Source organism: Oncorhynchus masou, chromosome 1 (genome assembly GCF_036934945.1).
Source record: "Oncorhynchus masou masou isolate Uvic2021 chromosome 1, UVic_Omas_1.1, whole genome shotgun sequence".
In the NCBI taxonomy this organism is placed as follows: domain Eukaryota; kingdom Metazoa; phylum Chordata; class Actinopteri; order Salmoniformes; family Salmonidae; genus Oncorhynchus; species Oncorhynchus masou.
The window spans coordinates 59,060,607-59,088,373 of record NC_088212.1 but is presented as its reverse complement, the minus strand read 5'-3'; the positions used below and the strand labels follow the sequence as shown (position 1 = coordinate 59,088,373).

The window sequence follows — 27,767 nt, the reverse complement described above, 5'->3', positions numbered from 1 at the left end:
AAGAAAAGTAAAAAATAAATTAAATAAACTATTTTTGTCATACTGTCATTCCACATAAGGCATTCAGACCTTATAAAAGTTTCCCAATGTACCCTAGTAATACGTAACTTGACATTCCTGCAATCCATTGTGACATTGTGGGAGGATAAACAACCTTCCAATTATTGGCAATGCATTTCTAGGCAGCTATAAATGCTAGTTTACACAGTTTCTTCTGATAACAGTCTCCAGTATCAACATTTCAGCACAAATGAAAACAGGGAGAAGGGAGAATCTGTAGACATGCTGAGATAAAAGAACATCCTCCTTGCCAGAATTCAGCCAGAATTCAGCCAGCCTTCAGCCAACCTTCACAAGACCATAACATATACAAATAGAGGGAGCTCAAAAAGTATTGGGACAGAGACCATTTTTGTTGTTTTGGCTCTACTCCAGCACTTTTGAAATTATACAATCAGCATGCGGTTAAAGTGCAGACTGTCAGCTATAATTTGAGGCTATTTTCATCCGTTTCGGGTTTAGAAATTAAAGCACTTTTGTACATAGTCCCCTTATTTCAGAGGACCAACAATATTGGGAAATGCACTTATATGACCAAATAATATTGGGAAATGTCACTACATGACCAAAAGTATGTGGACACCTGCTCATCGAATATCTCATTTCAAAATCATGGGTATTAATATGGAGTTGGTTGCCCCTTTGCTGCTATAACAGCCTCAGCTTCCACTCTTCTGGGAAGGATTTCCACTAGATATTGGAACATTGCTGCAGGGACTTGTTTCCATTCAGCCACAAGAACATTCGTGAGGTTGAGCACTGATGTTTTGTGAATAGGCCTGGTTCGCATTTGGAGTTCCAAATCATCCCAAAAGTGTTCGATGATGTTGAGATCAGGGCTCTGTACAGGCCAGTCAAGTTCTTCCACACCAATCTCAACAAACCATTTCTATATGGACCTCACTTTGTGCACAGGGGCATTGTCAGGCTGAAACAGGAAAGGGCCTTCCCCAAACGTTTGCCACAAAGTCGGAGGCACAGATTTATCAAGAATGTCATTGTATTCTATAGTGTTAAGCTTTCCCTTCACTGGAATTAAGTGGCCTGGCCCAAACCATGAATAACAGCCCCAGACAATTATTCCTCCTCCACCAAACTTTACAGTTGGCACTATGCATTCGGGCAGGTATCATTCTCCAGGCATCCGCCAAACCCTGATTCGTCCGTCGGACTGCCAGATGGTGAGTCCAATGGAGGCAAACTTCACACCACTCCTGGCGACGCTTGGCATTGCTCATGGTTGTCTTAGGCTTGTGTGTGGCTGGTTGGCCATGGAAACCCATTTCATGAAGCTCCTGACAAACAGTTATTGAGCTGATGGTGCTTCCAGAGGCAGTTTGGAACACAGGAGTGAGTGTTGCAACAGAGTACTGCACCTACCACTTCGCAGCTGAGCCGTTGTTGCTCCTAAACGTTTCCACTTCACAATAACAGCTCTAGCAGGGTAGAAATTTGACGAACTGACTTGTTGGAAAGGTGGCGTCCTATGACGGTGCCACTTTGAAAGGAACTGAGCTTTTCAGTAAGGCCATTCCACTGCCCAATGTTTGTCTGTGGAGATTACATGGCTGTGTGCTCGATTTTATACAACTTTCAGCAACGGGTGTGGCTGAAATAGCCGAATCATTTGAAGGGGTATCCACATACTTTTACATATATAGTGTACCTTAAACCGATGAAAGCGGAAGAGATCCAGAGACCCTTCCAGCTCAGGGCCGTAACTACGCTTAAAAAAAACATAAACATAACTTCTAAATTGTTGGTCCCATGTTTTATGAGCTGAAATAAAACTTTACATTCGCAGAAAATGCTTATTTCTGTTAGTGAGCATTTCTCTTTTGCTAAAATAATCCATCCACCTGATACCTGTCCATATCAACAAGCTGATTAAACAGCATGATCATTACACAGGTGCACCTTGTGCTGGGGACAATAAAAGGCCACTTTAAAACGTGCAGTGTGTTCATTTCTCTACCATAAGACGCCTCCAATGTTGTGTTAGAGAATTTGGCAGTACGTCCCAACCGGCCTCACAACCGCAGACCACGTGTAACCACGCCAGCCTAGGAACTCCACATCTGGCTTCTTCACCTGCAGGATCATCTGAGACCATCCACTCGGACAGCTGATAAAACTGAGGCGTACTTCTATGTAACGCCCAGGCCATAGAGAGGTTTTTATTCTCTATTTTGGTTAGGCCAGGGTGTGATTAGGGTGGGCATTCTATGTTTTCTATTTCTTTGTTTTTGGCCGGGTGTGGCTCCCAATCAGAGGCAGTTGTCTATCGTTGTCTCTGATTAGAAATCATACTTAGGCAGCCTTTTTCCCACCTATGTTTTGTGGGTAGTTTTCTGTTTCGTGTCATTACCTGACAGAACTATGCACTTTCGTTTTAAATCACTTGGTTATTATGTTCGTGGTTTTTGGCAAATAAATAATCATGAACAACTTTCCACGCTGCGCTTTGGTCCACTCCTTCCGACGACAGGCGTTACATTCCATCTGTAATAAAGCCCTTTTGCAGGGAAAAACTCATTCTGATTTGTTTGTTGTCATGGCAAACATAGTCTGACAATGAATGAATAAAGACGTGGGAGAGCAGGCCAAAGTTGGCATTACAATTTAACATAGATGACAGAGATACAAGTGATTGTTGGGTCTTTCCAGGGAACTGTCAACATGGAGAAAATGCCCTTCAAACAAATCGAGCCACTTTCCATGGCAGGCTGTCACAGTGCAGTTTGTCTAAAGGCCAGTGATGTGAAAGTACCCAATTGTCATACTTGAGTAAAAGTAAAGATACCTTAATTAATCACTCAAGTAAAAGTACAAATCAGCCAGTAAAATACTAATTGAGTTTAACTCAAAAATGTATTTGGTTCTAAATATACATAACTATCAAAAGTAAAAGTAGAAATCATTTCAAATTCCTTATATTAAGCAAAGCAGACGGCACCATTTTCTTTTTTCTTTTTATTTACGAACAGCCAAGGGCTCACTCCATCACTCAGACATCATTTACAAACAAAGCATGTGTGCTTAGTGAGTCCGCCAGATCAGAAGCAGCCGGAATGACCAGGGATGTTCTCTTGATAATTGTGTGAATTAGAGAATTTTTCTGTCCTGCGAAGCATCCAAAATGTAACTGTTACCAATGGCCATTAAAGACTGCAACACTGGAGCATGAATGAGAGCATCAGCTGTTCCGGACGACTGTGTGATCACGCTCTCCGTAGCCAATGTGATTAAGACCTTTAAACAGGTCATTATTCACAGGGCCAGATGGATTACCAGGACGTGTACCCCGAGCATGCGTGGACCACCTGGCAAGTGTCTTCATTGACATTTTCAACCTCTCCCTGACAGAGTCTGTAATACCAACATGTTTCAAGCAGACCACCATAGTCCCTGTGCCCAAAAACACTAAGGTAACCTGCCTAAATGGCTACCGACCCGTAGCACTCACATCTGTAGCCATAAAGTTCTTTGAAAGGCTGGTTATGGCTGACAACACCATTATCCAAGAAAAACTAGACCCACTCCAATTTGCATATCGCCCCAACAGATCCACAGATGATGCAATCTCTATTGCACTCCACACTGCTCTTTTCCACCTGGACAAAAGGAACGCCTACAGTTGAAGTCATTAAACTCGTTTTTCAACCACTCCACAAATTTCTTGTAAACGAACTATAATCTTTGCAAGTCAGTTAGGACATAATTTTTCCAACAATTGTTTACAGACAGATAATTTCACTTATAATTAATTCACTGTATCACAATTCCAGTGGGTCAGAAATGTACATACACTAAGTTGACTGTGCCTTTATACAGCTTGGAAAATTCCAGAAAATGAAATCATGGCTTTATAAGCTTCTGATAGGCAAATTGACATTATTTGAGTCAATTGGAGGTGTACCTGTGGATGTATTTCAAGGCCTGCCTTCAAACTCAGTGCCTCTTTGCTTGACATCATGGGAAAATCAAAAGAATCAGCCAAGACCTCAGAAAAAAAAATTCTAGACCTCCACATGTCTGGTTCATCCTTGGGAGCAATTTCCAAATGCCTGAAGGTACCACGTTAATCTGTACAACCAATAGTACGCAAGTATAAACACCATGGGACCACACAGCCATCAAACCGCTCAGCTAGGAGATGCATTCTGTCTCCTAGAGATGAACGTATTTTGAGGCGAAAAGTGCAAATCAATCTGTTGTGGTCTGGGTGTAGCTGGTGCAAAGGAGTCAGGTGCAGGACAGCAGAGATGAGTAACACAAGTAACTTTACTCAAATATTCCAATAACATGTCGTAATACCGAGCCGACAATAATGGACCGAACATACATAAAACAATCACGCACAAAAACCATGGGGAAAACAGTGGGTTAAATAATGAACATGTAATTGGGGAATTGAAACCAGGTGTGTAAAACAAAGACAAAACAAATGGAAAATGAAAAGTGAATCGGCGATGGCTAGAAGGCCGGTGACGTCAACCTCTGAACGCTGCCTGAACAAGGAGAGGGACCAACTTCGGCGGAAGTTGTGACACAATCCCAAAACAACAGCAAAGGACCTTGTGAAGATGCTGGAGGAAACAGGTACAAAATTATCTATATCCACAGCAAAACGAGTCCTATACCAGCATAACCTGAAAGGCAACTCAACAAGGAAGAAGCCACTGCTCCAAAACCGCCATAAAAAAGCCAGACAATGGTTTGCAACTGCACATGGGGACAAAGATCGCAGTTTTTGGAGAAATGTCCTCTGTTCTGATGAAACAAAAAAATAACTGTTTGTCCATATTGACCATCGTTATGTTTGGAGGAAAAAATAACTTTCACGGTCGTCCTCCTCTTCATCTGAAGAGGAGAGGCGAGAAGGATCGGAGGACCAAAATGCGGCGTGATATGTGTTCATGTTGAATGTTTTAATTCAAGAAAGAACTGAACACAGAAACACTATACAAAAAACAGTAAACAAAATAACAACCCTGAAGCTAATGCGAGCTGCGCTGAAACAAGCCATCAACATAGACAATCACCCACAAACAAACAGTGCAACCCAGGCTACCTAAGTATGATTCTCAATCAGAGACAACTAATGTCACCTGCCTCTGATTGAGAACCATACTAGGCCGAAACATAGAAATCCCAAATCATAGAAAATCAAACATAGACTGCCCACCCAACTCACGCCCTGACCATACTAAATAAATACAAAACAAAGGAAATAAAGGTCAGAACGTGACAAGAACACCATCCCAACCTTGAAGCACGGGGGTGGCAGCATCATGTTGTGGGGGTGCTTTGCTGCAGGAGGGACTGATGCACTTCACAAAATAGATGGCATCATGAGGAAAGAAAATGATGTGGATATATTGAAGCAACTTCTCAAGACATCAGTCAGGAAGTTAAAGCTTGGTCTCAAATGGATCTTCCAAATGGACAAGGACCCCAAGCATACCTCCAGAGTTGTGGCAAAATGGCTTAAGGACAAAATGAGAAAAAAATTCCAGAAAATCACATTGTTGGATTTTTAATGAATTTATTTGCAAATTATGGTGGAAAATATGTATTTGGTCACCTACAAACAAGCAAGATTTTTGGCTCTCACAGACCTGTAACTTCTTCTTTAAGAGGCTCCTCTGTCCTCCACTCGTTACCTGTATTAATGGCACCTGTTTGAACTTGTTATCAGTATAAAAGACACCTGTCCACAACCTCAAACAGTCACACTCCAAACTCCACTATAGCCAAGACCAAAGAGCTGTCAAAGGACACCAGAAACAAAATTGTAGACCTGCACCAGGCTGGGAAGACTGAATCTGCAATAGGTAAGCAGCTTGGTTTGAAGAAATCAACTGTGGGAGCAATTATTAGGAAATGGAAGACATACAAGACCACTGATAATCTCCCTCGATCCGGGGCTCCGCGCGAGATTGCACCCCGTGGTGTCAAAATGATCACAAGAACGGTGAGCAAAAGTCCCAGAACCACACGGGGGGGACCTGGTGAATGATTTTCTGGATTTTTTTTTTCTCATTTTTTCTGTCATAGTTGAAGTGTACCTATGATGAAAATTACTGGCCTCTCTCATCTTTTTAAGTGGGAGAACTTGCACAATTGGTGGCTGACTAAATACTCTTTGCCCCACTGTATGCACATTTTCTCTACCACTAAACATACAAATATGTATTTTACATTTATAAGGTAAAATCTTATAGTTAGTCGTTTTATAATTTGATTATACTATATTTAGAAAGCATACAAGTAATTTCAAGCCTTGTTCATATTTTTGTTGAATAGGAAATACATCATAAAATATGTGTAACGGCTTTCTTCCAACTCCTCCTCTGACGAAGAGGTAGATCAAGGATCGGACCAAAATGCAACGTGGTTCGTTCGATACATCTTTAATGTTGAAGAACACGAACAATTACAAATCAACAAACGTCGAAAACTGAAACAGCCCTGACTGGTGCAACAAACACAGAGACAGGAACAATCACCCACAAACACACAGTAAAACCCAGGCTACCTAAATATGGTTCCCAATCAGAGACAACGATAATCACCTGACTCTGATCGAGAACCGCCTCAGGCAGCCATAGACTAATCTGTACACCCCACACAACCCCAAGACGAAACACACTACAAACAAACCCATGTCACACCCTGGCCTGACCCAATAAATGAAGATAACATAATAAATATAGACCAGGGCGTGACAGAACCCCCCCCCCCCCCCCTAAGGTGCGGACTCCAGGACACACAACAAAAACAATAGGGAGGGTCCGGGTGGGCGTCTGTCCATGGTGGCGGCTCCGGCTCGGGACGTGGAACCCACTCTATGAATGCCTTAGTCCCCCCTCCTCGCGTTCTAGGATTGTCCACCCTCGCCGCCGACCATGGCCTAGTAGTCCTCACCCAGAACCCCACTGGACTGAGGGGCAGCTCGGGACAGAGGGGCAGCTCGGGACAGAGGGGCAGCTCGGGACAGAGGGGCAGCTCGGGACAGAGGGGCAGCTCGGGACAGAGGAGCAGCTCGGGACAGAGGAAGCCCAGCACTGAGAGGAAGCCCAGCACTGAGAGGAAGCCCAGCACTGAGAGGAAGCCCAGCCAGGTGGTTGAATCCGGCAGATCCTGGCTGGCTGGCAGTTCTGGCAGATCCTGGCTGGCTGGCGGATCTGGAAGAGTCTGGTTGACTAGCAGATCTGGAAGAGTCTGGCTGACTGGCAGATCTGGAAGAGTCTGGCTGACTGGCAGATCCTGGCAGACTGACGGCTCTGGCTGCTCCACGCTGACTGGCTGCTCTGGCTGCTCCATGCTGACTGGCGGCTCTGGCTGCTCCATGCAGATTGACAGCTCTGGCGGCTTCTTGCAGACTGACAGCTCTGGCTGCTCCATGCAAACTAACAGCTCTGGCAGCTCCTTGCAGACTGGCAGCTCCTTGCAGACTGGCAGCTCCTTGCAGACTGGCAGCTCCTTGCAGACTGGCAGCTCCATGCAGAATGGCAGCTCCATGCAGACTGGCAGCTCCATGCAGACTGGCAGCTCTGGCTGCTCCATGCAGACTGGCAGCTCTGACTGCTCCATGCAGACTGGCAGCTTTGGCTGCTCCATTTCGACTGGCAGCTCTGGCTGCTCCATGCAGACTGGCAGCTCTGGCTGCTCCACGCAGACTGACAGCTCTGGCTTCTCCATGCAGACTGGCAGCTCTGGCTGCTCCACGCAGACTGACAGCTCTGGCTGCTCCATGCAGACTGGCAGCTCTGGCTGCTCCATGCAGACTGGCAGCTCTGGCTGCTCCATGCAGACTGGCAGCTCTGGCTTCTCCATGCAGACTGGAGTTGAGAATGTGTCCTCAAGTTACTACACCTCAGCAATTTATTTATTTAACTATTTTTACCAGAAATGTGATATTTTAACTTTTCTTGAAGTATGCAACATTATTTGTTATTGTTTATGGCCTTCATGATAAATAATACGTTTTGGGGATTACGTAGATTACATTGAACTGATTTTAAGCCGCAGACTCTGGCTAACCACTCGTTTTTTTTATTTTTTTTATTAAAATGTCAAGTAATGGTGTAATTTTGACAGCTAAAATATGGCAACATATGGCATAATTAAAACATCCAGCCATGGCGTAATTACGTTACCGCAGTCACACCACGGGTTGCAGATTTATTTGGAGATTTGGGTTGAAAACGTGATATGCCAATTTTTTTAACCAAGCACTGTTGGGCTATGTCAGTGGTCACCAACCTTTTTTGAGTTGAGACCACTGAGTCAAAATGCAAGCCGAGATCTACAGTAAATGTTTCATGCTTGACTTAAAAAATGTAAGCCTATGCAACATTAACCTATTAAAAACACTACTGTAGTAATGAGGTTTGTGCAGTAGACTATAGGCCCAAAACATTATCAACGCAGATTGGCTTTTCTTGAATTGCCCTGCCAATGCATTGTTGTTCTTCTCAGCCTAGTTAGAAATAGATATATTTAAACATTTGAGCAGTGGTGTAAAGTACTTAAGTAAAAATACTTGAAAGTACTACTTAAGTAGTTTTTCTGGGTATCTTTACAATTTATATTTTTCACAACTTTTACTTCTCCATTACTAAAGACAATATTGTACCTTTTACTCCCATACATTTTCCCTGACAACCTGACAAGTACTCATTACATTTTGAATGTTTAGCAGAAAAGGAAAATTAGTACCTCGGGGACAAAGACATAACAAGCTTTTAGTAGACAGCCAAAATGGATAAACGTTGGAGAGACTACTTTCATTTCAATATGTAGCTTCCTGCACGCAGTACACTGGTGGTGGGAGAAACACTTTCAGGACGATGTGGGTTTTTTTGTATCTGGGCGGTGGTGGACAAAGACAATGTTAACCCAGTTTTGGTGGAGAGTCAAAATGGATAGCCTAAGCTTGGATGAACAATTGAGACACTCCAATCATTTAAAAAAATGTATCTAGCTATACATTACATTCGGAAAGAATTCAAACCCCCTCCCCTTTTCCACATTTTGTAACATTACAGCCTTATTCTCAAATAGATTAAATAACAAATATTCCTCAAATCTACACACACTACCCCATAATGACAAAGCGAAAACAGGTTTAGAGACATTTTTGCAAATGTATAAAAAATGTCAAATTGAAATATTGAGGATTTAGTCCCTTTGCTATGACACTCAATATTGAGCTCAAGTGCATCCTGTTTCCATTGCTCATCATCGATATGTTTCTACAACTTGATTGGAGTCCACCTGTGGTAAATTCAATTGATTGGACATGATTTGGAAAGGCACACAGCTGTCTTTTTAAGGTCCCAAAGTTGACCGTATATGTCAGAGCAAAAAGCAAGCCATGAAGTCGAAGAAATTGTCAGTAGAGGTCCAAGACAGGATTGTGTCAAGCCACAGATCTGAGGAAGGGTACCAAAACATTTCTGCAGCATTGAAGGTCCCCAAGAACACAGTAGCCTCCATCATTCTTAAATGGAAGAAGATTGGAACCACAAAGACTCTTCCCAGAGCTGGCCACCCTACGGTGAAGCATGGTGGTGGCAGCATCATGCGGTGGGAATGTTTTTCAGTGGTAGGGACTGGGAGTTTAGTCAGGAGAGGGAAAGATGAATGAAGCAAAGTACAGAGAGATCTTGATGAAAACTTGTTCCAGAGCACTCAGGATCTGAGACTGGGGCGAAGGTTTACCTTCCAACAGGACAATGACCCTAAGCACACAGCCAAGACATTGCAGGAGTGGCTTCGGGACAAGTCTCTGAATGTCCTTGAGTGGCCCAGCCAGAGCCCGGACTTGAACCCAAATGAACATATCTCCATTCAAGGGGTCTAAATATTTTCAATGCACTGTAACGTTAGCTGCCCAAAAGTAATTGTCTGCATCCAGACTGATTAGCTAGCCAGCTAGCTAGCTAACTCAGAAACATTTAGGCAACAAGTAAAATATATAGTAACTGAACCACAATAATAGCCTGAGTAATAATAAGCTTGCCAACTAGCTACAACCATGTTAAATTAACTCAGACAGGGAATAGGCCTAGCTAGCTTAGTAAAATCTATATGTAACTAACGGGTCTAACGTTAGGCTAAATTATTTAGCTACCTACCTGGTGTGAAAGAATGCACCACACAGTAATGTTAGGCTTTCAAGAGACAAGCTTTCTACAGCTACTGACATAGCCAGCTAGCCAAACTTCAACAAAAATCTAACATTTTTGTTACCACGCAGCACAGGAAAATAGCTTGTTGGCTCAAGCTCAAGCTAGCAGGCATGGGGATGTTTGCTAAAATTGTCTAAAATTGTCAACAACAGATACAGTATGTCATTATGATAGCTAGGTCTATTTAACCTGAATGGATAATTAGTAATGTTAGCTATCTTAGCCTTTCTAGCTTTTTACTCACAGTTTTTGGTCAGCTACAACACCTTGCACATTGCAATTCCACTCAGCGCAGGCTGCACTGTCGGGTAGACTTGCTACACAGCTGCAACAATCCTCATTGATGAGCTTACCGGATCACTTTGATCTTCTGGATTTTGTGGGAGAATTAACCCACCCACTGGGCAAATCTCAATCACCCAACATCAGTAACCCAGCATTAACAACCCAACCTTGCTCTTTGTAACGAAAACAGCCCAAATAAGTGACCCAATGCCTGTAACCCAGTGAATGGGTTGAACAAACAACCTAATGTTTTTTAGTGTCATATCCAAAACTGCTATATCTAGAGCCATGTATTTAGAGAGTTGGGCTTGAGGTTTCTGTATAATGATACATTTACATGACACTGCAACATTCTATGGCTGTCCAGTTGTAAATTAGGTTTCTCTAAATACTTTTTCCACACTTAGGAACATAAAACATCAGATCTTTATTTTAATTTAACCCCTGGTTTAGGGCTAGATTCAGGGCTGGATTCAATCTGTATCACCAAACTAGGCTATGACAGATAATCTTGGGTGATACCAACTGAATCCAGCCCTGAATCTAGGTTTTATAGCTGGATTCAATTCCATCCATTTTAGGGTAATATCCAATTGAGCCGACATTTGTAGTGTTTATCGTGAAGGGAAACAACCTATTAACTATAGCCTATCGGCTGCAAACGAACAGCAGGCTGTGTCACTCCAACAATAAGAAGTCATCCATCCTTGACTGTCACATTAATTCCGACAGACTTTCAATGTCCTTATATCATTGCCTAAAGTTTATATCATCAAACTGAAAAAGCTTCCCTTGATTTACCCTAACAAAATAAACTGTAAACCCCCCCCCCCCCCATTAAATTATTCCAAAAGTTGCTTGAACAAAAAAGAGAACACACTTTACAATCTGCTGTCACGGGAATTAGGTTCTCAATGTTCATAAACCCAATTGAATGAATTACTCAGCCTGAAACCCAGGATTTGTAAGAAACTGGTTGAAATTAATCAGACGGAGGCCCAGCTTCAATAGTCAGAAAATGTATTTACGAGAGCGCGCTAGCCTGTTGTACAAAAAAAAACAATTTATTTTATACTGGCTTCTCACGCACACATTCACACAAACATATGCACACACATTCACACAATGTCCTGCTACCCAGCCGACAAAGATTAGGGACCATGAAAACACAGTGATAATCACTCCCTGTCCTCTCCCCAATCTCTCAGTGGCCCCTAGCCAAGGTCGGCCCCGAATCTTGTTCAGACAGTCTGTGCTCAAGACACTATAATAGACATATTGTCTGACTGACTGAAACTACACACATCATTAATTATAACTTTATGATTCGAGTCAATTTCTACAATTATATGGTTTCTGAGTGGAGTATTCTAACCATTCCTTTAAAGCTATGAATTCCATCAACAGCTGCTCACTCTGCATAGAATACATTGGCTAGGTGATGTTAGATAAAAACAATGTATTATTGTATTATTAAATGTATGATTTGTATATTTATTTAGGCTTTGTATTGATCATTTATTTGTAACTGTTTGAAACCCAACTGGGATACTTTTTATATTGTTCTGTTATTTGAAAAGGATATATAGCGTTTTGCCACAAAACATTTGTCTCCCTAAAATAAAATAACCTTCCAATATACTGTATTTCAACCTACCTCATGGCTGTCTTTTCACTAGCCCATGTCATAGTAAAATGAAAAAGAACAGCTCTATATCTTTCACAAGATGATTTTTTACCGACATTTCTGAAAAGGGATATAATGCATTTTGGAATAAAACTCTTCATACATTAATGTTTAGATTATCTAGTCTCATACTGTCATGAATGAACCGTAACAAAGCATGTGTTTCCATTCCGTGTAAGTTGATTTGACCAACACCCAGAACTCTGTTCTCTGCTTACAGACTCATCAACATCATGCAGCCAAATTATGAAAACTGCAAAGAAATGCCTCTAAAGAATTGTGTGAATCAATGGACCTTTATCACTATAACAGATATAAGTCAGAACAGCACTAATATAGCTCAAAAATAAAATCACAACCATCACCAATGAATTGTTTTTATACAGTTTGACAGCATGTGATTGTGAAGGCATTGAATGGAAATATAAAGATAACGACCTAACCTTCTCCCCTCTGATAACTTGAACAGAAAATGTAAAGGAAAGGAAAGGAAGAAACAGTTTACCGTTGACAGAAGTTGCATTCCATGGAAATGTAAGTCCACTTAATAGGACTGATATGTATTTTACTGTCGTTTGAGCTATGGCATTATTTGACTGACAACTTAAAATAATTTCATGGCATCTTTTATTGGCATGAGTTGTGGTTCTTTATTTCATTACAACAGCACATTTCACAACATTGCCAAGCAGGGCTCTCAGAAAGTGATCCTGGACAGCATCAAAGTCTCAGTGACATCACATCATTTACATATTTCAGGACATCCTCATTTCACGCAAAACACAGAAAAACATCTGCGGTACATCCTCATTTTAACTCCAGTATGTGAATCATGTCGTGACAACACATTGGTATTAACATACACTGATGTTATCAGTGCACATTTGAATGAAGCCTAAACTGCAATGTGACAGGCTGCTATGGAAAGTAGCTCTATTTGCATAAATGGGATTTGGGCACGTTGAGAGTTTCATGGAAAAAAACAATAACCCGTTGTATCTCTGTCATCTATGTAAAGTTACAATGTAAAGTTCTGTTCTCTCTTCGTATCCTTGACGAGATGGAGGAGAACGACAATGAGCTCCTAAACAGCCGAGTGGTGGCCATTGATGACGGAGAGGTCATCTCAGGCCTCACTAACCATATAAAGGTCAAGTTCCTCTTCCGGAATGCATCACTGGTTAGTGAGCAGTGCATATTCACACCACAATCAACCGGTCACAGTCTCGTTTTAATTTATTTTTGTATTATTATTATTAGGATTATTTTCCTGTCTGCAATACAAAAATGTCTTTAGAGCCTCAATCATTTATGTTCACATGTACATTTTGTGATGTGGATTGGAATAGGTCAGTGACTAATGAAAATTGTAGTATTATTTATTCACGAAACAAGAGTTTTATGATGCACTATATACAACTAAATGAAATGTTGAAAATGTTTCACTGTATCTCTTTGTTTCACAGATACTGTTGCACATTGGAATTCCTCTGGATGTGTCACTGAGACAAAGGAAAGTGAAACAATGTGCTCTTGTAACCACCTTTCATTCTTCGCTGTATTTATGGTGAGAAATAACTTCTTAACCTATAACTCTTAAAATATGTTGTGACCTCACTTTAACATTTTTTTGATCCTTTAAATGAAACTCTCAATCAAAGCGTGATCTAACCACTGTGTGTTTTGTTGACAGCAGTCTCCGGTCGGTGGCTCCAGTGCCAGTCTGAGCTCCTCCTCTATGTGGTTGCTGATGTTGTTGTCCAGGGTGGGCTGTGGAATATCCCTCTGTTTCCTGTGTCTGGCTCTCCTTATCCACCTCAGATCAGATTCTACTAAATCAAATCAAATCAAATTATATTTGTCACATACACATGGTTAGCAGATGTTAATGCGAGCGTAGCGAAATGCTTGTGCTTCTAGTTCCGACAATGCAGTAATAACCAACGAGTAATCTAACCTAACAATTCCACAACTACTACCTTTACACACAAGTGTAAAGGGATAAAGAAAATGTACATAAAGATATATGAATGAGTGATGGTACAGAACGGTATAGGCAAGATGCAGTAGATGGTATCGGGTACAGTATATACATATGAGATGAGTAATGTAGGGTATATAAACATAAAGTGACATAGTTTAAAGTTTCTAGTGATATATGTATTGCATAAAGATGGCCAGATGCAGTAGATGCAGCAGTTTAAATGAGTACAGCATATACATATACATATGAGATGAGTAATGTAGGGTATGTAAACATTATATTAAGTGGCATTGTTTAAAGTGGCTAGTAATACATTTTTACATCAATTTCCATCAATTCCATTATTAAAGTGGCTGGAGTTGAGTCAGAATGTTGGCAGCAGCCACTCAATGTTAGTGGTGGCTGTTTAACAGTCTGATGGCCTTGAGATAGAAGCTGTTTTTCAGTCTCTCTGTCCCTGCTTTGATGCACCTGTACTGACCTCGTCTTCTGGATGATAGCGGGGTGAACAGGCAGTGGCTCGGGTGGTTGTTGTCCTTGATTATCTTTATGGCCTTCCTGTGACATTGGGTGGTGTAGGTGTCCTGGAGGGCAGGTGGTTTGCCCCCAGTGATGCGTTGTGTAGACCTCACTACCCTCTGGAGAGCCTTACAGTTGTGAGCGGAGCAGTTGCCGTACCAGGCGGTGATACAGCCCGACAGGATTTGTGAGTGCTTTTGGTGACAAGCTGAATTTCTTCAGCCTCTTGAGGTCTGTCTGTGTGGGTGGACCAATTCAGTTTGTCCGTGATGTGTACGCCGAGGAACTTAAAACTTTCCACCTTCTCCACCACTGTGCCGTCGATGTGGATAGGGGGGTGCTCCCTCTGCTGTTTCCTGAAGTCCACAATCATCTCCTTTGTTTTGTTGATGTTGAGTGTGAGTGTGAGGTTATTTTCCTGACACCACACTCCGAGGGCCCTCACCTCCTCATTGTAGGCCGTCCCGTCGTTGTTGGTAATCAAGCCTACCACTGTAGTGTCGTCCGCAAACTTGATGATTGATTTGGAGGCGTGCATGGCCACGCAGTCATGGGTGAACAGGGAGTACAGGAGAGGTCTCAGAACGCACCCTTGTGGAGCCCCAGTGTTGTGGATCAGTGGGGTGGAGATGTTGTTACCTACCCTCACCACCTGGGGGTGGTCCGTCAGGAAGTCCAGTACCCAGTTGCATAGGGCGGGGTCGAAACCCAGGGTCTCGAGCTTGATGAAGAGTTTGAAGGGTACTGTGGTGTTAAATGCTGAGCTGTAGTCGATGAACAGCATTCTCACATAGGTATTCCTCTTGTCCAGATGGGTTAGGGCCGTGTGCAGTGTGGTTGCGATTGCGTCGTCTGTGGACCTAAACATACCAGCCAGCTGGTCTGCGCATGCTCTGAGGACGCGGCTGGGGATGCCGTATGGGCCTGCAGCCTTGCACGGGTTAACATGTTTAAATGTTTTACTCACGTCGGCTGCGGTGAAGGAGAGCCCTCAGGTTTTGGTAGCGGGCCGTGTCAGTGGTACTGTATTGTCCTCAAAGCGAGCAAAAAAGTTATTTAGTCTGTCTGGGAGCAAGACATCCTGGTCTGCGGCGGGGCTGGTTTTCTTTTTGTAATCCTTGATTGACTGTAGACCCTGCCACATACCTCTTGTGTCTGAGCGGTTGAATTGCGACTCTACTTGTCTCTATAACGACACTTAGCTGACACAGCTAATACTTACGTTCACTACATGCAAATACCTAGCCACCACACACAATGCAATTCAAAGAGAACATCCTCGTTGGAAAAACAAATTTTGTGATTCAAAGTACCCTTTTTATATCAGTAGTTGTCACATAGTGCTTTTACAGAAACCTGACCCCAATGAGGTAGCAAAAGAAACGTAGATAGGAACTGCCATAAAAATTAGATTTACTATATTGTTAGATTTAACATTAGATTTAATCATAACTTCTTCCCCCAGAAGGGGAAAATCTGATGATGCCCTGTGCATCCACATCCACCTGTGCGTGGCGCTGCTGTGCCTCAACCTAACCTTCCTCATCAACGACAGCCTAGCCTCTCTTGGTGTCCATGGCTTGTGTGTTGCTACGGCAGCAGCCACCCACTACTCTCTGCTGTGCACCTTCACCTTGTTCTCCCTGGAAGGCTTCCACCTCTATCTTCTCATCATCCGGGTCTTCAACATCCACATCAACAGATACCTCCTCAAACTGGGCCTGGTAGGACGGGGTGTTTAACTCTGGGGCAATTAAAATGTTCCTAATCTCTTTCAGGAATACCTGGCATAGTAGTTACCATAATTGTTGCTTGTGGCAAATATGGAGAATACAGAATATGCCAGCAAGACGGTGGTGCTGTTAAAATGAAAGTAATATCATGATAATGATATTTCTACGTGTTTTCATATTACCAATGACTTCCTTTCTCTCTGTAAAAAAAACTGACTGGGTATGAACAGGGGGACAGTACTCAGTCTGCTGGGTCTGGCCTGGCTCCTGGGGGTCTCCTGGTGGGTCCTGCTCTTCCAGTTTGGCCCCCTGAGGGAGACAGCCTTCTACATCTTCTGCACCATCAACTCTCTCCATGGTGAGATAAGATACAGCCCTTATTCTCATTCACATCAGGTGCACACATGCACACATACATACACAGTAGTCCTGTGTACGGGAGCACAATCCCATGTAAATTCAAGGATAAAAGCTCATCATGACAATTGAATGTTTCTATTTAATTAGTGTTTTGCTCTTAATGTAATTTACGTAGATCTAGTAAGTAAAGGCATGCCATTATAAAACACTGTGTGTTATAAAACACAATGTCCTGTTGTGGCATTGATACAGGATTAACAACCCAGTCTGATACTATGGTCTATGGTCAGGAGCTTGGGTATATTACACCACTGGGTGTCACTATTGTATACAAAGACAGACATTTTTCAAGAGCAGCTCTTGTAATTCAGTCAACATGCTTAGAAAAAGGGTTAGGGCTAGCTAAAATGCTCTCCTAACCTGCTACGAAAAGTCACTAATATCTAGTCAAAACCGCTTATTACAACCTACAGGACTCTTCCTGTTTCTACGTTAACTTGGCCAGAATAGGCATCTATCTCCACGGTAGCCACTGAAGTGTGTTCAACCCCGAGATGCATCCAGCTGAAGCACAAAACTAAAAAAAAAATGTGTTTCCAGGTTTGCTTGTAAGATTAGGGCCAGGTTCAATGAGTTCTGACAACTGCAGAGCAGTTTTATTTTTATTTGGGAGATGTCGGAGGTGTAACTGCATTGGAGATGTCAAATCAGCAAACAGCTCTCGGTTTTATACCTCTTGTGGACATTGCCATTGGATGTCCTGAGTGGCATTAATAATAATAGTATAGCGACCCGCACAGACAGCTATGTGTTATGCGTTATGCTGTTTTTTTGTTGTGTTGTTTGTCTGGACATTTGTTCATTTATGATCTAGCCAGGGCATTACATTGGTGTCAGAAGTAAAAACGTTGATAAATACTAGCCAACTAGCTAGCTGACTACCATGGCTAGCAAACGTTGAGTGGAGAACGGAGGTTGAAAATGCTTTGAGGGAATCCGATAGTGAAGGAGGAGCCAGGGGACGATTATGGCCAAGGAGGTGCATGTGCATGGATGTCGGAGGATCTTGCAGATGGGGGCGCCTGGGCATCGAAGGGCAGAGGCCGTTTGTGGGAGAGTGCTAGAAGGATGGCGGCTGAAGCGGACATAAGTGCTTTGTCAACTGTGCTTTGCGCAGATTCTGGGGGGCAGACCGAAGGGGTGACGTCGACGCTGCATGACGAGAGGCTGGAGCTCAGGATGTAAACAAACATGGCGGCGCCCTGTCCCCGACTGCATCTGTATCTGTTAAGACCCCGAAGTAATCCGGTAAAGGGGATTGGGAAGCTTGTCCTGCTCAGTTTGAACTATTAGCTCATGCTGGCCTCACGGATGATGCTCTGTCCTGTTTGATATTGATTAGCCCTGCAGACGTGATTATGTGGATTTAGTTGGAGCACTGAGGAGGCGCTTTGAATAGTGTGTACAGCCCGCACTTCTGCGCTCCGAACTGAGTCATAGACGCAGGCAGCCTGGAGAGCTGCTACGGGTGCTAGTTAATGACATTGAGAGCCTCTCTCAGCGGGCATATGCTCACATGCCCCCCTCTGTGCAGAGCGAGCTAGCACGGCACCAGTTCATACAAGTGCTCTCTCCTATGGAGCTGCGCATACAGACCCAGCTGGCTCATCCTGAGTAATTTCAGATAGCCTTGGAGAAGGCTTTGGAGAGGGAGCTCCTGTGGGCTGGGACTTAGGTGGGGCTGCATGGAGACACCCACTGTGAGGGCTGTGGTGCAAAGCAGCCCAGGGCCGGAAAAGCCTGCATGGGTGGCTGAAATTACTGAACTCATTCGTGCCGTGTCGCTAGAGGTGGCACAAAAAAGGTGAGCTGGCACCCATGAAACAGAAGGGAATAATTTTTTACATTTTTTTTTTTACCTTTATTTAACCAGGCAAGTCAGTTAAGAACAAATTCTTATTTTCAATGACGGCCTGGGAACAGTGGGTTAACTGCCTGTTCAAGGGCAGAATGACAGATTTGTACCTTGTCAGGTCGGGGGTTTGAACTCACAACCTTCCAGTTACTAGTCCAACGCTCTAACCACTAGGCTACCCTGTCAGTAGGGGGCAGGACAGTGCATTATCCTGTGTGGGTAGCGGTTGAGCACAAGCTGCCAGTTAGACCTAAATGGGTGGAATTGCAATCTACTGTAGAGGTCTATGCCCAAACAGTTCGAGCTTCTACTTTTAAAGCTCCATCTCTCCAGAAATAAGTCCCTCGCTGTTGCTGCTTGTTATAGACCCCCCTCAGCTCCCAGCTGTGCCCTGGACACCCTATGTGAATTGATTGCCCCCCATCTATCGTCAGAGTTTGTACTGCTAGCTGACCTAAATTGGGATATGCTTAACACCCCGTCCTACAATCTAAGCTAGATGCCCTCAATCTCACACAAATTTTCAAGGAACCTACCTAGTACAACCCCACATATGTAAACATGGGCACCCTCATAGATATCATCCTGACCAACTTTCCCTCTAAATACACCTCTGCTGTTTCCAACAAGGATCTCAGCGATCACTGACTCATTGCCTGCATCCATTATGGGTCCACGGTCAAACAACCGCCACTCATCACTGTCAAACGGCCCTAAAACACTTCTGCGAGCAGGCCTTTCTAATCGACCTAGCACGGGTATCCTGGAAGGATATTGACCTCATCCCGTCAGTAGAGGATGCCTGGTTGTTCTTTAAAAGTGCTTTCCTCACCATCTGAAATAAGCATGACCCTTTCAAAAAATGTATAACAAAGAACAGATATAGCTCTTGGTTCACTCCAGACTTAACTGCCCTTGACCAGCACAAAAACACCCTGTGGCATACTGCACTAGCTTCAAAAAGTCCCCGCAATATGCAACTTTTCAGGGAAGTCAGGAAACAATACACACAGTCAGTTAGGAAAGCAAAGGCTAGCTTTTTCAAACAGAAATGTGTATCCTGCAGCACTAATTCCAAATGTTTTGGGACACTGTAAAGTCCATCCAAAAGTTTTGGGACACTGTAAAGTCCATGGAGCCTTACAGCTGCCCACTGCACTGAGACTAGGAAACACTGTCACCACTGATAAATCCACGATAATCAAATTTCAATAAGCATTTCTCTACGGCTGGCCATGCATTCCACCTGGCTACCCCAACCCCGGCCAACAGCTCTGCACCCCGAAGCAACTGCCCCCCCCCGATTGGAAAGTGGCTGCGGTAATCCCCCTCTTCAAAGGGGCAGGCACTTTAGACCCAAACTGTTTCAGACCTATATCCATCCTGCCCTGCCTTTCTAATGTCTTCAAAAGCCAAGTTAACTTCTTGGATATAGGGGGCGCTATTTTAATTTTTGGATGAAAAACATTCCTGTTTTAAACAAGATATTTTGTCACGAAAAGATGCTTGGCTATGCATATAATTGACAGCTTTGGAAAGAAAACACTCTGACGTTTCCAAAACTGCAAAGATATTGTCTGTGAGTGCCACAGAACTGATGTTACAGAAAAAAAACAGATAAAAATCCAATCAGGAAGTGCCGCATTTTTTAAAATCGCCTCATGCCAATGACTCCTTATATGGCTGTGAAGGAGCTAGGAGTCAGCTTACGTTTTCCACGTTTTCCCCAAGGTGTCTGCAGCATTGTGACGTATTTGTAGGCATATCATTGGAAGATTGACCATAAGAGACTACATCTACCAGGTGGTCGCTTGGTGTTCTCCGTTGCAATTATTGCGTAATCTCCAGCTGCAGTATTTTTCCGTTTGCTTCTGATGAGAAGCCAACTGCCACCACTGATAGATTATCGAATAGATATGTGAAAAACACCTTGAGGATCGATTCTAAACAATGTTTGCCATGTTTCTGTCGATATTATGGAGCTAATTTGGAAAAAAGTTTGACGTTGTAAGTGACTGCATTTGCCAAACTTTTCTTAGCCAAACGTGATGAACAAAACAGAGCTATTTCGTCTACACAAATAATCTTTTTGGAAAAAATGAACATTTGCTATCTAACTAAGAGTCTCGTCATTGAAAACATCCGAAGTTCTTCAAAGTTAAATGATTTTATTTGAATGCTTTTCTTGTTTTTGTGAAAATGTTGCCTGCTGAAAGCTAGGCTTAATGCAATGCTAGACTATCAATACACTTACATAAATGCTTGTGTAGCTTTGGTTGAAAAGCATATTTTGAAAATCTGAGATGACAGTGTTGTTAACAAAAGGCTAATCTTGTGTTTGAATATATTTATTTAATTTCATTTGCGATTTTCATGAATAGGAAATGTTGCGTTATGGTAATGAACTTGAGGCTATGATTACGGTCCCGGATATGGGATTGCTCAACGCTAGAGGGTAACAAACAGATCACCGACCATTAAAATCCCACCGTACCTTCTCCGCTATGCAATCTGGTTTCCGAGCTGGTCACGAGTGCACTTCAGCCACGCTCAAGGTCCTAAACGATATCATAACCGCCATCAATAAAAGAAAGTAATGTGCAGCCGTCTTCATTGACCTGGCCAAGGCTTTCGACTCTGTCAATCACCACATTCTTATCGGCAGACTCAACAGCCTTGGTTTCTCAAATGACTGCCTCGCCTGGTTTCACTAACTACTTCTCAGATAGAGTTCAGTGTGTCAAATCGGAGGGCCAGTTGTCCGGACCTCTGGGAGTCTCTATAGGGGTGCCACAGGGTTCAATTCTTGGGCTGACTATTTTCTCTGTATATATCAATGATTTCGCTTCTTCTGTTGGTGACTATTTAATTCATCTCTACGCAGACAACACCATTCTGTACACATCTGGCCCTTTGGACACTGTGTTAACAAACCTCCAAACGAGCTTCAATGCCATACAACACTCCTTCCGTGGCCTCCAACTGCTCTTAACTGCTAGTAAAACGAAATGCATGCTCTTCAACTGATCGCTGCACGCACCCACCCCACCCGCCTGACTAGTATCACTACTCTGGTCGGTTCTGACTTAGACTATGTGGACAACTATAAATACCTAGGTGTCTGTCTAGACTGTAAACTTTCCTTCCAGACTTACATTAAGCATCTCCAATCCAAAGTTAAATCTAGAGTCAGCTTCCTATTTCGCAACAAAGCCTCCTTCACTCATGCTGCCAAACATACCCTTGTATAACTGACTATCCTACCGATCCTTGACTTCAGCGATGTAATTTACAAAATAGCCTCCAACACTCTACTCAGCAAATTGGATGCAGTCTATCACAGTGCCATCCGTTTTGTCACCAAACCCCCATATACTACCCACCACTGCGACCTGTATGCTCTCGTTGGTTGGTCCTCGCTACATCTATAAGTCTTTGCTAGGTAAAGCGCCGCCTTATCTCAGCTCACTGGTCAACATAGCAACACCCACCTATAGCACGCGCTCAAGCAATTATATTACACTGGTCATCCCCAAAGCCAACACCTCCTTTGGCCGCCTTTCCTTCCAGTTCTCTGCTGCCAATGACTGGAACAAATTGCAAAAATCACTGAAGTTGGAGACTTATATCGCCCTCACTAACTTTAAGCGTCAGCTGTCAGTGCAGCTTACCAATCGCTGCAGCTGTACACAGCCCATCTGTAAATAGCCCATCCAAGCAATTGCCTACCTCATCCCCATATTTGTTTTTCTGCTCTTTTGCACTCCAGTATTTCTACTTGCACATCATCATCTGTACATATATCACTCCAGTGTAAATTTCTAAATTGTAATTACTTTGCCACTATTGGCCTATTTATTGCCTTACCTCCTTAATTTGCACACACTGTATACAGATTTTTCTATTGTGTTATTGACTGTACGTTTGTTTATCCCATGTGTAACTCTGTTGTTTTTGTCGCACTGCTTTGCTTTATCTTGGCCAGGTCGCAGTTGTAAAGGACAACTTGCTCTCAACTGGCCTACCTGGTTAAATAAAGATGAAATAATCATCTGATTGAATCTAAGCCTAAGTGTACTCATAATATATATATAGATATATTTTTGTAAGTTTTGCTATTTATTAAACTTTCTGTTTTGCTTTTTTCCCCTAATAATTGTGTGTTTCATTATTGAAATGCCCATATAGCTTTTGTAAAAATAAAAAAAAATCAAGAATTTAAGAATTTGTTCTTAACTGACTTGCCTAGTTAAATGACAAAAAAAATACACCAATATTGAAATGATAATGTGATGAGGCAGGACAAAAACAAGCCACAACCAGTCTTTACAGTGTATTTCTTTTATAGTAAAAACTTCAAAATGTTAATACCACAAACATTACAGGACACACATGGCATTTTGATAAAGGAATTCATGCAACAGGGGTTTCAATGGCAACATGCTCATAGCATACCTACATCAGGGTCCCAGGCACTGAGTCCACACAAAACTATAATCCTAATATGTCCTGTTTAGTGTGGTCTCCCTAAATCACACCACGTGCCTCACCCAAAGGAAATGCACCGAGCACAGAGACAGAGCAAAGTATGTTACGAGGCAGATAACAATGTATCGTATTAATGTTTTTAATTTCAAGATCAATTTAAGCACTATTCCCAATGTTCCAATGACTGTGTGGGGCTGTAACTTCCAGATTGATGAGAAGGTTAAAGTGTTGTTTTCTCTGTGCTCTCAGAGAAAAGTAACACAGCTCTAGCTGGGAGAAACCCTGGCAGAGAGGAGTATTTCAACTTTGTTTAATTGAATGTGCCATACAAATAAAGGCAATTTAATTAATTATTTGAAGAGTGACTTGGTCCTCCTTTCTTTTTGAAGAGGAGGGGAGGTTGGTTTGAGAAGTCCTCCATTACGTGCCAACTAACCTAAACAGATACCAGGAATAGTACAATGAACATAAACCAATCATTTGTGGTGAATGTCTGAAATAAACCATTTTCCTACAGAACACAAACATCTTTGCCTCTGTAAAAATGCTTTTGACTAATTAAACTCTTATCAAACTTGCTGAACGCACATTCAGCAGATGTATGATTAACATGGAGGAGGAACATGTTTGGAGGTTGAAATTTGGGTACCTCAGCTTGTCCAAGCCATTCCTCACCAGCAGAAATAGGTTTCTGAACCTAACAAGAGTATGCTGGACAACTGGAAAACAAAGATAGCAAAATATGTTTTATATTTTTCAAACATCCTGGTGAAATTGAATATTTGTAGACAGGTGGCTTGGCTTGGCCCACAATCTAGTCCATTAGCAGTTTTAAAATGTAGTTAAAGTATTGTTAAATACACAAACGTGCAAGTGAATTGTATGTGACATGTGAGGTAAAGTTTGCATTTGTGTGCCTGCTATGCAAATAAGTACTGGTGTTGATGTTGAGTAACATGTACGTTCTGTGGAAACAACCCAGTATCAACCACAAAGCTAAGGAGTGATCCAAAATGCCTGTGAAATTATTACAAACATTGTAATAAAACAACATTTTCACCACCACAATAAACAGATGTTCAATTCATCATGAGATATCCAGTCCTATTGCAATTCTTATCCAGGAGGGATTTGGCCGATAGAATTGTTATGAAAAATATACAAGCAGTTTCTGTAACGTCGCTCGCTGTCTGATGAAAACCAAACAAAACGTTTTGCCAAATGTTTTATTTTTTACATGTATTTAAAGCACTAACTCCCCTCAATGTACTCTGAACCTTTCATGACTCTGGGACCAATAAATCCTATTCGAAATAGCTTTGGGAGTTTCATAATTGTATGTTTGTTCGTGGGGAAATGTTCTAATCTTTTCAATGTCCTGAAACGGTTCTGATTTGGAGATGCGGTTTTCACCAGACAGCGATGATAAAAAAGAGAACCAAGAGAAAGAGCAGCGACGGAAACGTGAAGTCTAAGGCAAAATAGCTTCAAGGAGATGAGGGAAAGGGGACGAAATCTAATGAAACGTGGTAGTTTCGGACCCATGGAGGGAGTATGAAGACTCCTCCCATTCCAGAAGAATTGTATCAATCCTTCCCCTCCATACATCATCCCCATGGTAACATCTCTCTTTCATCCAATCAGTAAATCACTTCGATGACCCCATGATCAGGTGAATCGTTGTTCTTTATTTCCTTGTGCCAAGTAAACGTCTGTAAAAAAAACCTTCACCCGCATATCTGGACGAACAAGTCCACAACATTTCAATCTTACCATCGTTACGCAGTATAAAAATGTGTAGAGTACATGCATTTCAAAGAAACGTCCCCCAGACAATCCCTGTCACAGAACATTCAGCCATACACCGCACACACTCTCTCACAAACACACACATCTGGAGACCAAACGATGTGAAATAAATAGCTGTATTTTCAAGAGCCCAAGGGGGCAGCAACAACAACTCATGTATGTACACAAACACAAATACATAGGGTAAAGATTATGTTCAACAAAAAGCTTAGCCCTTTATGTTAACATGAGATAAATAAGCTGTAAATGTGTGTTTTATTGGATTCCAGCATTTAACAAGTAGCCTTAGACATCAGACTGTCCCACTCTGGCCAACTCAAATAAATAACATTACACCTAGTCAAGGAGATTAGAAAATTACCTCATTTTATAAGCTTCACATATAATAACTTTAACAGTGGTGAAATACTGTATATATATATATATATATATATATATATATATATATATATATATATATATATATATATATATATATATATATATATATATATTTCATATTAGTCCAATCTCTAACTACATGGTGGTATTAGTTGGGCCATATCCAAGTGTCACAAATGAATACACAGTTGGAAAGTCTTAGTTCATAGTCAATCAAATCTGCTAATGTTGAGACGGATTGAAATAATTAGCATTATTAGTTATAAACCCAATCTTATGTAAGAACTGTGTAGAGGGCAGGTTTTATACTTCCAGCTATAAAAACATGTGTTTCTATCTTTGTGCAACAGTCATCTACTAACTAACCCACGAGCAGTATCTAGGCTACACCCCTAAAATGAAAGGACTCCATGTGAGGGTCTCTGAGGCAGGTAACTTATGGACCCTCCCTAGATCTGTGCTTATCCCTCACATCACCCAAATTAAGAGCAATGGCTCCTGATTGATCAAAAACACATTTTGTTTTTTAAGAAGGAAAAAAAAACAAGTGCAAACATGTCAAGAACCATTTTGGTCAGGCGATAACCCACCCCCACACACCAGAAAGTCTGTGAAGCTACAAACACAGGACATTAACAATGGTTATCACAACTTCACTAGTTCATTATACTCTTGTGCCTGACAGGAAACTCAATGAGGAGCCACACTATGACACAGTCCGTGGTGTCTCCCTCAGACCAAGGACCTCCACAATAATGATGAGGTTTGAGGGAGTGGCTACATCTTTGTGACGTCTATATATATTTTTTAAATCTAGCTTATTATTTACCATGTCTAAATTCTCTCTTAACATAGGTTTTAAAGTGGCCAAATGACATTAACTGTGTATCCCATTCATGCAGTGTACACACACACACGCACACACACACACACACACACACACACACACACACACACACACACACACACACACACACACACACACACACACACACACACACACACACACACACACACACACACACACACACACACACACACACACACACACACACACACACACACACACACACACACACACACACACACAGGACAGGGTTCCATTACCATATTATGAACAGCCTTGGATGTCTTCACAACCCAATGGCAGGAAACCAGGAGAAAACAACAAACGAAGTCATGACTTCAGAGGCATATGGCTCTCCCTCCCTCTCATCACTGCCTCCCTCTATCCTCCCAGACAAATCGGTCTATTTTCTTTATCAGACAGAACAGTATACAAGGTAAAGTCAGGTTGTTAAGTCTGCTACAAGTTTATTTTTAAAGAAAGAAAGATGAAAGACAAGTGGTCCTTTGTTTCTCTGTGGAATTAGACCAGGTGTTTGCTTGGATGATAGTCCAGGGACAGTCCCTCTTCCACCCACACACAGTTGAAGAAGGAAGCCAAGGCCAGTTCTTGGGAAGAAGCTGTTGTCCTACATATATGTCTGTCAGATTGAGGTTATGGGTTGGAGCGAGCGCCACAATCCTTATCATGCTGGAGAGCAGGGATGGTAGGAAGGGGTCCTACTGTTCTGCCCCCAATAAGAGCTGTATGGGGACGTCCTGAGCCCCTAACATTGAACTTTGCTAAGAGCTGGCATGAGGTACATGAAGAGGTCTGTCGCGAAGGGGGTTGAGGTGATGGAGAGCTGACTGAATCCCATCAGAAAATAAGATTTCACAGGGGTTAGAGAGGAGACTAAATCACATCCTTACAGCTCACACCCATCCTCCTCCTGTTCCTCCTCCACACCCACAGCAGAGCAAAGAGAGATGCACCATGCCACAATGTCAGCTCACTAAGAGGCAACAAGCCACTGCTGGCTCGCACAATGCACTTTGCCCCCACCGTGAGGGATTCTGGGAGTTGAAGTTCCTTCAGGTAACCAGCCTTTGGAAGAAGAAGAGAAGACCAGAGGCGCTGTCACATCCTGCTTCACAAAGCTCCCAGCTTTAGGGGAGGTCCTATGACCCCATCTTAGAGCCCACTCCCCACAACCCAACCTGATTGGCTGGAAGGTAGATGAGGGGGCGTGGAGTTGAGGTAAGCACTGCAGAGAAAGGAGAATAGGAGGAGTGCGGTGTATAGAGTGGAGGAGGCTAGGGGTCTGCAATGCACCCCTGGGATCACTGGCTGGGGTAGGTGGGGTAGCGGGCGGGGGAGTGTCGGCTGTGTGCCAGGGGCATGGTAGCGTGGCGTGGCTCTGAGGGCAGCCGGGTGGAGAGCAGGTCTGCATCAGCGCCAGTCTGAGAACCACCAAACATGTCACCTACAGGACAGGACAGGACACAAGAGACAGAC

The 27,767-nt window shown here is 42.6% G+C and overlaps 1 protein-coding gene and 1 pseudogene across 2 annotated transcripts in view; one reads left to right on the top strand and one right to left on the bottom strand.

Annotated features, from left to right (window-relative positions):
• Positions 1–13,294: 13,294 nt before the first annotated feature.
• On the top strand, positions 13,295–17,326 carry LOC135539924 (adhesion G protein-coupled receptor G3-like; annotated as a pseudogene).
• Positions 17,327–26,425: 9,099 nt separating this feature from the next.
• LOC135547295 (docking protein 4-like) overlaps positions 26,426–27,767 on the bottom strand; it is a 51,970-nt gene continuing 50,628 nt past the window's right edge. For both annotated transcript variants that reach the window (XM_064976149.1, XM_064976158.1), the window contains exon 9: positions 26,426–27,735. In XM_064976149.1, the coding sequence (XP_064832221.1) occupies positions 27,593–27,735 (143 nt within the window). In that variant the 3' untranslated portion in view covers positions 26,426–27,592. The remainder of the gene's footprint in view (positions 27,736–27,767) is intronic.